The 13,736-nt window shown below is 42.2% G+C and overlaps 1 protein-coding gene across 1 annotated transcript; it reads right to left on the bottom strand.

Annotated features, from left to right (window-relative positions):
- On the bottom strand, positions 1 to 12,661 carry Calm2 (calmodulin 2). The gene is made up of 5 exons (NM_017326.3): positions 12,587 to 12,661; positions 7,611 to 7,641; positions 2,124 to 2,374; positions 1,546 to 1,681; positions 1 to 623 (listed from the first exon to the last, which is right to left on the bottom strand). The coding sequence occupies exons 1-5, from the start codon at positions 12,587 to 12,589 to the stop codon at positions 595 to 597; spliced, it is 450 nt and encodes a 149-aa protein (NP_059022.1). The 5' UTR covers positions 12,590 to 12,661; the 3' UTR covers positions 1 to 594.
- Between the last annotated feature and the right edge of the window lie 1,075 nt (positions 12,662 to 13,736).

The following is a 13,736-nucleotide window of genomic DNA, read 5'->3' as shown; positions in this document are numbered from 1 at the left end:
TAAATTGTCATTTTTTTTTATTGGAAAACAAATATACAACTTGGAATGGATTTGAGGCAAATTGTGCCATAAGCAGATCTTCCTTAAGTGGCTAAACAAAGTTTAAAAAGCAAGTAACAATAAAAGAAAATGTTTCTGGTACAATACCAGCAGTACAAAAAAATAGTGTACGAGTGAGTACCGGACAGAACACCCGTTTGCAGTAGTGCAACTCTTAGTACACGCTGTCGACTGTCCACAGTCCACGCTCACAACTCCACACTTCAACAGCAACATGCCGACGGTTCCTAAAGCTACTGTAAAAAAGGCATAACCCAGATGTTCCCTTTGACCAACTCCATCTAAGTGTAGATGTGCAGAAGGGCTTAGATATATCCAGAGGAAGCCACATGCAACATGGTACTTGATCAGTTTTCTAAAATAAGGTTGAAGGACAATGACAGAAGATAGGGAAGAAACATGGAGGAATGGAGTCCTAATTACTATACATGCATGTTCTGACAGTGGGGGAACCTTTTACAGATAAGTTACAAACAGAGAAAAGGCAAATTAACAGTTCTGTACAAGAAATTTAACACCTTCTGTACAGGGTCTTCACTTCGCTGTCATCATTTGTACAAACTCTGGAAAAAAAAAACACAAAAAAACCGTGAGTCAGTGACAAAGGACAAAATCAATGTGACACCCACACTGCCCTTTCCTACACAATCACCACAGTAACGGGAAAGCCAGTTAACGGCCAAAGTTGGATCTTCACAAGTCACTATTAATTTAGATCATGAGATAGGATGCAATTAATGTTGGGGCTGTGGGTGTAGCTCGTTGGTAGAACACTTGTCCAGCACAGCTAAGGCCCAAAGTTCAATCCCCAGCAACAGGATGAAGAGCTTATCTGGCATAGTTTACACTTGAACTTTCTATCAGCTAGGTCAAAAGTCAAATCTGTACCCTCAGTATAAGAACAACTGTCTTTACTTTGTAAGGCTAACCTTATGCTGCTTATAACTGTTATGTCATGAAAAATACAACTGAAAAAGTGAAAGGCGGAAAGACTGATCCCTGGAATCCTTTCAATTTCTAAAAATCTCACTTCCTGCAAGTGGGCAGCCATCCTCGAGTTTCAAGTAACCAAGGTACTTTTGAATTAGAACTGTTCACACTGGAGTCAGAAAGAAAAACAGAACCTAGTCACATAGTCTATTAATTTCATTTTAGGGAATTCACAGTAAAATATTCACAGTAAAATTTCAAACTTTCCAAATTATCCCACCACCTTCTACAAAAACTGTACAGTTCCTTTCAAATGTTAATATCTTATTACAATGTCGATTTTCTAGGTGCAGGCGTAGAACTGACAGTCAAAGTTCTAAGGTGAGTCATGTAGTCTTGTTGGCAGACATTTTAAATGACATAAGTTTAGTGAGAACTATTTTAGCATCCAAATTTCGGGAGGTAAAGATTGCTGATTTTTAGCTATGAAACACCCTCAGTAATTTTATCCTAGAATCAGCGTGTGGAGTGGAGTGAGGCAGCATCATGACTTACCTTCGTAGTTTACCTGACCATCCCCATCGATGTCTGCTTCCCTGATCATTTCATCAACCTCTTCATCTGTTAACTTCTCTCCAAGGTTTGTCATCACGTGGCGAAGCTCTGCTGCACTGATGTAGCCATTGCCATCCTACAAAAGAGTGGGAGGTGACGTCTGAGTAATAGTTGAACCCTGTTACTAATGAGGAACAATCTCATATTAGGAGAGCAGACCAGAAATTCCCATCAGGTGGAGGCAGAGGCAGGAGGTTCTCTGAGTCTGCAGCGGCCTGGTCCACAGGAGTTCCAGGGCAGTCAGAAACCTGTCTCGGGGTGCACGTGGAGGTGGGGATTTCTTCCCCACATAAAGTGAAGAGTATCCACACTAGTTGATCTGTAATTGTCATTAAGTAGGATGTTCCCATATTCAAAGTCACTACTCTGTCCCTGGTTCCAAAGGCACATAATGTCATATGCCCTTTGCACTAAGACTTGAAACACAAGTCTGCACTGAGCTAGTTCCTAGGTCGGGCTCTGGGTAGGTCCTATTAGCTTCACCACATTCTCAGCCCACGCACACGGCCCGGCTTTACCTTATCAAACACACGGAACGCTTCTCTAATTTCTTCTTCACTGTCTGTGTCTTTCATTTTTCTTGCCATCATTGTCAGGAATTCAGGGAAGTCGATTGTGCCATTACCGTCGGCATCTACTTCATTGATCATGTCCTGCAGCTCTGCTTCTGTGGGGTTCTGCCCCAGAGACCGCATCACCGTCCCCAGCTCCTTGGTTGTTATTGTCCCATCCCCGTCCTTGTCAAATAGGGAGAAAGCTTCTTTGAATTCTGCCAGAAAAAGAAAGTCCAACTACAGGTTAACAACACCACCTTATACCATGAAATGTACTAACTCTTCAAGAAAGCAAAGGCAGACAGACTGCCACTGGGACTGATTCCTAATAAATTAGGTGGGAACAACCTCGTCACAATCTTTGGCCAACCAAGCCACTACTGTTCATATTAAGCTATCAGAAAGTTTTAAAATCTCAGGAAAATCCAATATATGTTTAGAGGTTCCCTCAAAGGTTAGAGCTAGGTCTAAAAATCAACAAAACACTAAATCAAAGCAAGAACCCCAGAAAAAAAGTTAAATGGGGCTACTTTTCTAATGCAAGAGAGAACACCTATCAAATACTGATATTAATAATGAGTCAGGCTGTCGATGCCCGTTTAGAGCTAAGGTCATGGAGGACAAATGCAATTTTGAATAGAAAACTTTTAAGCTTGAAAACCTTACTATGAAAGTGAAATATACATTATTCTTAAAGACTTTAATTTTAAGATCTTATGAAACTGTAATCACGTTCCTTCTAATTTGAACTGATAATCAGGAAATGTGTTGAAACTTTTCTCTCCAGGACTGAAATTAAGAAATTAACTATGGTACTCCCAAGGTCATAGCTTAGCACAGCAAAGCAATATCAAGGTCAAACCAATGGATAACAAAACAAGTATTTTCTAAACAGATTAGACTATCAACAAACAAAAATGTGCTTCCAAAGTTCATGAGCTGCTAAGTGTTAAGCTCTGCCCTGTCAGCTGGCATGTTTAAGAAATGAAAACGGTCTGTAATGCCTGTCTATCTCTGTGTGATTTAAGACTCTTTGCAGCTCTACTTCACATCACCTCTAGACACCTAAAGACTGTCCACTGACATAAAGTATGTTCATGAACATAAAATCTCAAATCTTATAATTTTCTTAAGTTGGAGAGCACCGCTATTTTAAACATCCCTCTATTGATATGACCTAAGCCCTAAGTCACCAGCTGAACTTTTGAGCTCAACTAATCCATGAGAAGTCAAAATTCACAACTCTCTTGGCCTCCAAAAGAACATTGCAATTTCCTTCCCACCTTACACTGGCATGGCTCTGTTTTTTGTATGTTTTTATAGCCAACAGTTACCAATTTTATCCTTTTAATCTCTGGTCACTTTGTCCATGCCCACTCACAGCAAAGACTCATCTTTGTGACTAGCCAATAAAATAGATTCCCCTTGATTGACCTCAAGCAATATATATAATAAATGTAGTAAATTTTATAAGCCTCAGCAACTCACTCCAGGAACTAAGTCACTTTAACTAGTCGTTGCCCCCCATCCCCCAGTCTATATAAAGCTGTACTAAATGCTGATTCGTTTTTCTACTTCTGCAACCAGTATTTTGGTTCAAAGCTCCCTCGTCCCCGCTTTTGCTTCTACTATTGAAACTGGCTTCTGACTTGAGTCCTTTTGTGACCTAAGTTACCCACAGATTACCAAATCCTATACCTTTCTGGAACACCGAACTCCTGGTTAGCTTCTATTTGAATTCGGCTGCACTGACTCATCTGCGGTTACTCAATCCACTCTCTCCACATATATGCACAGTTCTAGTCCATTTAAACATTTCCTGAGGAATTCATTATCCATCAGAAGCTTCATTAGGAGTGGACTGCAATAATTGAATAACTTGTACACAGTACTAAACAGATCAATCTAATTACAATACAAATCAAGGGATTTCCCCACCTACAAACAAAATTTAAGACTGTATAATACACTAGTTTATGTGTCCTAAATTTCAAAGGTTTAAAACACCCATGGGCCAGGTCACAGTGGTGTACACCTGTAATTCCTTAACTGGGGAGGACGGGGCAGGAGGATCAAGATCTAGAGGCTAGCCTGGGCCTTGTCTCCAAACAACACAACGACAACAAACACCAGATTATTCATGCCATGGCTGCTAATTTATGTACAAAATAAAGGAGCTAATTAATGACATTATGCAAAGGACAAATTTATATTCTTATACTAAAGACTCTTTAATCTTTTTTTTGATCATTTAGAGACAAGGGCTTCTGTGTAGCCCCTTAAACTGTGTAGTCCTTAAACTACCTCTGTAGACCAGGCTGGCCTCGAACTCAGAGCTGCCCTGAGTCTGCCTCCTGAGTACTAGGATTGAAGGTGTGGGGTCACTACTGCAGGCAAGACTCTATTCTTAGGCTAAAGAGTCAGAGCTAGGATCTACATTTCAAAACATACACTTGGATATATCCATCTGGTTCATTTGCTCTTCAAAACCAGCACACTTTGTACTTAAACTCAGGAGCACTTTACCCTAAGCATTAATTAATTCCCATTAATAATATCAGAAATACAAATCAGGAGCTGAAAGCTAAACATGCAATAGAAATACTATCACAGCTATCGTCTGTAGGCATAGAGGGCCTGCTCCAAACTGTTCTAGTTATGCCAAGACTGAAGTTTTAGAAGTCAGACTTGATGGTTTTATTTCTTCAGTTAAACAACTGTGTAAGCAGTGAGACGACTTATCACATGGCAAAGGGAAGGGGAGTGCCCCAGAGCACAGCGAGCCTGCTGCAGTCAGGGTAACTGCTGCTCTAAGTTGAATAAGGTTAATGTTTTAATCCAATCTGGACCTTTAAAGTGGAAGACTAAAGTAGATTTCGTTTAAATAACATTTTAAAGTACCTTCTACAGCAGTCTTTCTAATGAGAAAGGATAACTAAGGTGCAGACAGAAGGATAACTAAGGTAACAGAACTAACTGGTTACTGATGTCGTGCTATAAGGTGTTCTTTAGGAAAAAAAAAGCAATGTAAATGTTAGTAATTGTTTCACAAGAACAAGTAGTGTTTTATTTCTAGACTAAGTTATTTATTGTTAGAATTTCTAAACAAATCTATAGTAGTAATTATTACAGTATGAGAATAAAAACAGCTTCAATTGGTCATATAATGTCCCATTCTATATCCCTAGATGGTCAACATTTCTTTCTGGAAGGACAAGTAGATTTTAGATTCCAGAATCTCACTGACCACCAGCTTTAAGAAAAATAAACAAACAAAAACTGTGCCTTTAAGGTAGACTTTGAACTTTTAGGAGCAGGGCCTTGGAGAGGACAGAACACTGTTACTGAGTACTATGCAGCACTCTGTGGTTGTCCCTTCAGAAAATACTTAGTACATAACGCACAGCGGGCACCAGGCTTTAAATCTGTTCTAGAGAAAAGGGCAGAACAGAGAAAGAACCAATCTCCTTTTCTTTTATAAAACCGATTTTAGGATAGAAACTATCTAGCTATGGAGTGATCTCAAATTTGTGAGCCCCTTGCTTCAGTCCCCCAAAAATGTTGGGATTATAGGCATATATATATATGCCAACCAGAATTTACCTTGAAAAGACAACTTTCTGGCAACATAGAAACCTTATATCAATACATTTTCTACCCTGAAATGTCTGTTGTGAGCAGGAGAGACCAATATTTGACCAGAAACATTGAGAAACAAAAAGCAGATACATGAGAGTCAATTAAGTTTCAGAAAGGAAGGAAGTATTAGCCCAACCCAGTCTCCCAAAGGTGGGAAAATACATGAAAATAACTGAGGAAAAAGAAATTCTTGGTAACCTAAGGTGTAACTAAAGCTGGCTGTGACTATTCAACACAACAAGCCAGTGCAACTCTACAAAAGATTCAAAGCTCTGCCTCATTACCTCAACATACAGTCAGATAGACCTTATCAACCTACAAAATTAGTTAAAAAAAAAAAAAAAAAACAACCTGTTTAAATTTGGTCCTTAATCTAGTAGCCCTTTCCTTTATATTGTCATCAAAATATTTGAGGACTGCTGATTTCTGAGTCTCTAGGCTTCCGTAGATTTGCAGGATTTGCAGGTAGACTTGCTTTCAAATGGGTGATAGAGTGGAGCCTAAGTGCTCAGGGAGTAGAGCAGCTAGAGCATTCGGGAGGGGAAGGGAAGGTAGAAGGGCCATAAATTGCAAATCAGCTTGTCCTTCACAGGATGCTCAAGACCAACCTGAGCTACACAGTCGCTGTCTCAGAAAGTCACATGCTAGGGACAGAACTCAGAAACAGAGCATTTGACTGGCGTGCACATAAGGCCCTCAGTTCAATCTCCAGCACCACAGGGGAAGAGGAAAAAAAAAAAAAAACAAACTAAACCATTGGGACATTTATCAAATGCCTCTGAATTACTGAGGAAATGGAAAGTTAGACTGTGGTAAGTCTTAGGAGGCCACGCACAGTGGTGATGCACTCAAGGAGGCTACGCGATTAAATGAGTTCAAGGCCAGTCAGTACTTTACAGCAGGACCTTGTATTCGGAAACAGAGAACACAACTGGCAAGCGCCCACAGTTTAGAATCAGATGATCATCTCAAAATATCACAAGAAAACCAAAAGTCCTAACAGGTAAATGATACCACTAAAAACAAGTTTTATGCATTAATTTCATGTATTTCTCCTAAAAGGTTCTGTTCAATAGCTGTCACCGCTTTTAATGTCAAAATTCAATTGCCACGGTAACATTCATAGAGTTCTAAAATCTGAAAAGAAACCAGAACACCAGTGACATATGTTAAGTTTTTCTCTAGGGAAATTATTACTCACCAATCGACCATACAAACTGAATATTGCTTACCTGAAATGCTTGGGACAAGATATGTTTCAAATTACAAAGTATTTCTGTGTCGTATATACACAACTAGAAGTAATCTTTAAACAGCATTTTTACTGTCTACGCACCGCCTCACCCATGTGGTAGAATGGCCAATCTTCTATGAGTGGGGTCATGTTACCACTCAGGTTTTGGATTTTGGAGAATACAAGTCTTGTAGAGATGAGGGATTGCTTATCTACTAAATCAACTAGCAAAGTCAGTGTAAATTCAAAGTTCCCTTTTCTGACTCTACATTTCAATTTAATTTAGTTACTTTACATATACTTGTCCCCACTTTATTATTTATATTAACTGATTTTAGAGTTCCATGTGTTTTAGATGGTAATAAAAAAAATGAAAAATACAAAACAAAACCACCACCTACTGTTGATATATACTTATTCTCAACCCCCACACACACCCCTTTGTATGCTCTTACATTCACCAATTGCCAAAGGCTCAACTGTATTTATGCTACATTCAATTTGTCACCATTCAGGTCACAATCAAAGGCAAATACTTCATTTAAACCCCAACAGATATAATCCAGCAGAGTATTTACCTGCGATCTGCTCTTCAGTCAGTTGGTCAGCCTACAAAGAGAACAAAAAGGTGGATTAATGACTTCTAAGTATGTAGATTAGCAGTTACAGAAACAAGTTTAGAACTGTCAAGGTTCACAGTATGCTACGAGCTACATTCAGTTCAATGAGCCCAGAACACTATGGGCAGGCAGAATGTGGACACATTGATTTAACCACGTAGCTAAGCAAACTTGACTCCAAGATTATGCCAAATACTTCAGGATGATTTTAAACTTTCAAAAAACCTGTAATGTATACACAAAAATATATCCAGTAAAATCAGCTTCCTTTTCAAATTAGAATTCTGTTTTTCTGTCTCTGTCTCTCAGAGACAGGGTTTCTCTGTGTAGCTTTGGCTCTCTTGTAACTAGCTCTACAGACCAGATTGGCCTCAAACTCAAGAGATCCTCCTGCCTCTGCCTCCCAAATTCTGGGATTAAACCTTCCAACATCGATTACCCAAATGAAACTGAGCACCCATAGCTGTTTTTAAAAATCAAATTACTAAAAATTGCCACTCAATGATTTATGAATCTCAAATTGAAAAGTCAGTCCATAAATGGTTAAATTTTAGATCCTGACAAAATTGATTTCCCAAACCTGAGAAGGGGTGAGAAGCACTACTCAAGTCCTGCTACTCACCTGGCAAATGGGCAAATGCAAAGAACACAGCGTGCTAAAAACAAAAACAGGTTTCTTGCTGTTACAGCCTGCACCTGTGAATATTTACTGCTCATTAGTACATGCATCTCATCTAACTGTTGTTACCTGGTTCTGAGGGGCACTGCCAAACTAACTTGAAAACCCACCAAGAAGTCAGGTATAGTAGCACTGCCTTTAAGCACTTGGGAGGCAGAGGCAGGACCATCTCTGAATTCCAGGTCAATCTGGTGCACATAGCAAGCTCCAAGACAGACAGAGGTACACAGTGAGATAGCATCTCGATAAACAAAAATAACGTAACAAAATCCTTAACAACATGGGGTTAAATATGCCATGGTTAAATCCACTCTCTTACTGAGGCAAGAAAAGCAGTCTGATCCCTCATGTTTAAAGTGAACTATCTCTGGGGAAGGGCACTGGCCTTGTGTACTTCTCTAGGGCACAGCATAAGGATGTGAAAAGGGACCCGAAAGACAACTGCTCTTCTCAGCAATGGAGCTGATCCATTGCAATATGGCCATTAATTGAAGGCCAGTCTGGGCAACACAGCAAGATCTTAACTTAAAAAGCAATATCCAATTTAATCACAATCAGTTAATTTCTCTTTATAATGAAACAAAATAAGAGCCAGGGATGTAGGCTCATCAATAGTGTTTGCCAACCATGGTTAAGTCCTGGGTCCAATTCCTAGTACTAAGGAGAGAAAAAAGCCAAGTTAGTAGACTTAAAATTGAAATGCCAGTTATGTTCAAGTGCACAAGACCATAAGTTTAAAAAGAAAAGCTATCATTTACTAACTACCTCTCTAAATACCAATCCTTAAATGGATTTATAAGCTGTGCAACCTTGGACATATTACTCAACCTCTCAGATCCCATCTGCAACACCAACCTTACTGCTAACGATTAGCTATCAATGTATATAAATTAACCAAACAGCTCAATTTCCATACAGAAGACTAACCTCTCAGCATGCTGACATTAACTCTAAGCAAAGAGAATTCACTTGCACAAACTGAACACAGAAGGCACTAGCAGCACCCTGGGAACGGAATGCAGCATGTGAGATTAAGCCTAAAAAGGTGCTAAGCTTAAATGTGTAGCGGGCACTGTAGTGTGGCAATCGGAAGGAATATATGTTATAAATTAGAGCAGGAAATCAGTCTGTGACCACACAGAGGTTAGTTTCAACAGGTGAGTTGAAAAACTGTGGTGGTTAGACAAGACTAACAATAATTGAATATTCTAATTCTTGGTTTACAGGGTCACAACTTAAGGCCCCCAAACCACCCATCCAGCTCAGTTCCCTGTTACCAGGCAAATGTAATCTTAGAACACTACATAAAGATCTCCTTCAAGCAATGAGCCAGGCACACAAAAACCAGTTTCCCAGGTAACTTGAAAACCTCTTAACTTCGCGTCCAAGGCTTCATGAAAAGCTCTTTCTTGAGTTTAAGGACTTTCTCTAAATTACGTACATTTGGTATTCTGTCTACATGCATGTCTGTGTGAAGGGGTTAGGTAGGACCCCTGGACTGGAATTACAGACAGTTGTGCGCTACCATGTGAGTACTGAGAATTGAACCCAGGTCCTCAAGAAAAGCATCAGGGCTCCTAGCCCCTAAGCTGTCTCTTCAGGGTTTAAGGTTTTAAAATAAACTTTACCAAGTTCTAGAATAAAAGCTCCTAAAAATCAAGAGCAAAGACTTCCTAGCACTCAATTTTTCCAACTACTTTGTCTATGGAGAATGCCGTTTTCTTAGAACTGAAATTATACTTTTGGGAAAATACAAGCTCATTAGCATGTTTATCATAATAAGGCGAAGACTAATTCCCCAGAGACTAATTCTCGATTCTGCAAGGATTGATGTAACCCCTCCTGCTGTTCTTGTCATTCCACAGACTTCCAGTGTACTTTCAGGTTCCACCCCAACCTACTGAACTAGATCCTGCATTTTGGGTTACCACTGTTGATCTTTATCTAGAAACTAACCTGCATTACAAAGTCACCTGAACTGAAGGCATCATGAACATTTAAAGCATTTTCTAAACTGCACTCTGAACTGAAAAGTTCTTTTTAAAAAATATTTAGTGTATCTGAATAAATTTATGAATCCTGGCCTCACAATGAACAGAAATACATCTTCATCCTGTTCAACCCTCAAATACTACTACACACACACAAGGCTCCATTCATCATTTCTTCTACAATTACAGGATTTTTCATGCATCAAAACCAATCTGTTATTTCTGTAGGAAAAAGGGGGTCTTTATTCTGACAGAATGTCACTTTACTATAAAAGTATCTTGAGTCAAAAGAGAAGCCAGTGGAGGAACAAAACTTGATAGAAATCAGGACCTTGACTAAAAGCCTAAATTCTAGCTTAAGCTAGAAGTTTCTACATTATAATGGAGCCAAAGCAAATTCTTATTTTGAGCCTAATAAAAACCTTTCAGCTTAATAGACTCATTTAAACACACTCTTTACATCTGTGTCAACACTGCACATTCCTTCCAATACATGACAGCCCAATAAAGACAGTGGCCGCATGCAAATTCGAGAGATTCGCAATCAGTTCTTATATATACATAGGTCCCTAAATAACTTCTTCTCTTTAACAGAGTCTTCAGAATCTAAAGTCTTATTTATATATTATGAAGTTACTAGACTAATTGGCAATGTATTAATGATACATTTAACTATAAAAACTTACTGGGGAGAAAAACCACTGTAAGATACAAATTATAATTTTCCAGTAAACATTTAAATCCTATCCTGCTAACTAAAAAAATAAGTTACTACATAACTTGGAGTGCCAATTACATGCCTGTAATTTATATCCTGTTTCACCTTACAAAGTACAAATTCAATCAGCATATTAAAATTCATTAGTTAAAAAAATACTTATCAAAACACAAAGATTCACCAAAGTTAAATGAATGCTAGCTCTCTCCAAGGTGAACTCTCCCCACACCCAAGCAGGCTGGAGGTTTCAGTTGGCAGGGATTCCCAACTACTGTTTAAGATGTCACCTTGCCTCCTAGACACACCCATTGCTGTAACCATTTGGCAAAGGAGTAAAGTAAGTAGTGCAAATTACTGTCCTCATTCTTTTACAGGAAACACGAGGAGTCTCTTATTTAAGAAAAAAAATCTCTCTGAAATCTCCTCTCTCATACACCCTTTAAGTGCACAGTTTCTGACAGCCAATACTGTATAAATGAACTGTAGATCTAATAACTAAGATGGGATGGCAACTCCTACACCGAAATACAAGAAACACAAACACAAGCGTTCAAGGAACGCTGCGTGTGGTAGAGGTGAACAGGAGTGCACCTGAGTACTCAAGAATTTAGCGACCCGCCCCTTAATTGCTACTTTCACTGGCTTGCTTTCGCTGTGGGCAGAAAAAGTCTTTGAGACCCTAACTGAAGGCGATTGCTTTCCCTTTATAAACTGTATTTGGAGAAAGCGCCCGACTTCCAGCATAAAGCTTGTATTCTTCAGCGATTAAAAAAAAGAAAGAAATTAAGCATCCAGTCTGGGTAGTGGAAGACAGCACCAGATGGAGTGGAACAAGCAGCACTGCGCGGAGGGGGATGGGGGAACTGCTAGGGTCCCCTCCCCCGCCCATCCCCGCAGCGCCGCGGGCCGCCCAGACCTCCGCAGTCCTGCAGGTGCCAGCGCAGCAGCTGGGGCGCGAGCCGAGCAGCGTCGGGCGGCGGCTCCGGGCCCCGCGCGCCCACCCCACCCCCAGCGCCTGCTTCCCGCACCGGCAGGACGCACAGGGCGCGCCCCGGGCCGGCTGGCTTACCTCGCCTCGCGGGGATGCGGGCTAACGGCGCCCGCTCGCCCCGGGGCCCCGCGCTCCTCCTCACCCCACCCCCCGCGCATGGCTGCCGGGCGGACAAAGGCGCTTCCTGGCGCCCGCGCTTAGCCGTGGCCGTTGGCGGCGGTTTGAATCCGGCCCCAGGGCTGACCTTTAGCGCCGCCTCAGCCGCGGCGCCCCGCGCTTGCTCTCCCGACCGACCACACCGCCCCTCACCCCTGATCCATCTTCCCCCGGCCAAGCTCCGCAGCCGTCCCCCGACTCATCTAAGGGAACCCAAGAGGACCTGGGTGGGGGACACCTGCGACATGACCGTCGCGGGGGCCTCCTGGCCTTTTTGGTGCCATCCCTCTGGGGAAGACGGCTCCTCGAGGGTCAGCGCGGGCAGGTCCCCCTCTTTAGTCAGTCCGCTTCGGCATCTTTCCCCCACCGGCGCCGCCGGCCGCTCGGCTACGCACTCACCATGCTGCAAGGGCTACCGGTTTCCGAGACCAGAACAGACAACCACTCGACTCGCTCGCTCCACTCGGACTAATTCTCCTCCTCCGCCCCCAGCTCCTCATAAACACCTCCCTCCGCCTCCCTCCGCCAGATCCCTCCGCCTCACGACAGATAACGGAACATAGCGAACGAGTCCCGGCCAGCCCCGTGTGCCCCCCTCCACTCCGGGAGACCCTTTTCTCCGCAGTCACCGGTCAGACAGGCAAGAGATAAAGGGGAGCAGGGGACGGGTGACGTAAGTGGGTTTCACTCCCAGGCAAGCCGTTAAAAGGCCGGGGGAACCGCGCCTGGGGGGCGCTACTTTGCGGCGCGGAGGAGCACCGCGGTGGAGATGGACACTGCGAACGCCGTTGAGCTAGCTGCTGATTGGCTGGTTTGTACCTGCAATGCGTCACTTGCTCTCAGCCGGAACGCGGTGCGGCTTCTGCCGTTGCTGCTCGCGCCGGGCTGTCCTGGCAACTGCGCCAGGAGGCAGCGTGGCTCTCTTTGCGCTTGGCTGGAGGACCTTCTTCCATCCGTTCTCCCTGCCACAGGCACACGCACACACTTACCTTCCCGCCCCGTATGGAGGTTTCGACAAAAACAACATAAGCCAATAAAAAAATAGAACTGAAGGACCCCCACCCCCAGTAAACGCCCACCCCGCGCCCAGTTGCTGCATCAGGGAGACCAGTCGTTTTTCATTTCATGGTGCAGCTCAGCTGACAGACTAATCAGAAAGGGGCTTCCGTTTATGCTTCCCCTTTACTTTTCTTGCCTAGCAGTAAGTTATCTGAAAGGTATTCAAACCTACGGTATCAGAGTATGTGCTGTTGAAAACCCAAAGTAGACGACCAGAAAAGGATGATGGAGGTTAAGGAAACGAGGACTTAATCCTCAAAATTTGGTACCCAGACAAGACTGATGGAACAACCACGGCCCAGAAAGAATTATGAAGATGGTGAAGTCAGAGACGAACTTCCCAGTGGAAAGAGCACCACCATGCAGACCCTCGAAACGAGCAGCATTTTAAAAAAAGCAAGCCAAGATGAAACCAACTTTTGAGAAGAAGCCTGCCTTTCACGATACTTTCCTGTTTGGCAAGAACATCTCGAAGCTAACAGCTATCTGC

Source organism: Rattus norvegicus, chromosome 6 (assembly GCF_036323735.1).
Source record: "Rattus norvegicus strain BN/NHsdMcwi chromosome 6, GRCr8, whole genome shotgun sequence".
Classification (NCBI taxonomy): domain Eukaryota; kingdom Metazoa; phylum Chordata; class Mammalia; order Rodentia; family Muridae; genus Rattus; species Rattus norvegicus.
This window is presented reverse-complemented; position numbering and strand designations above follow the sequence as displayed.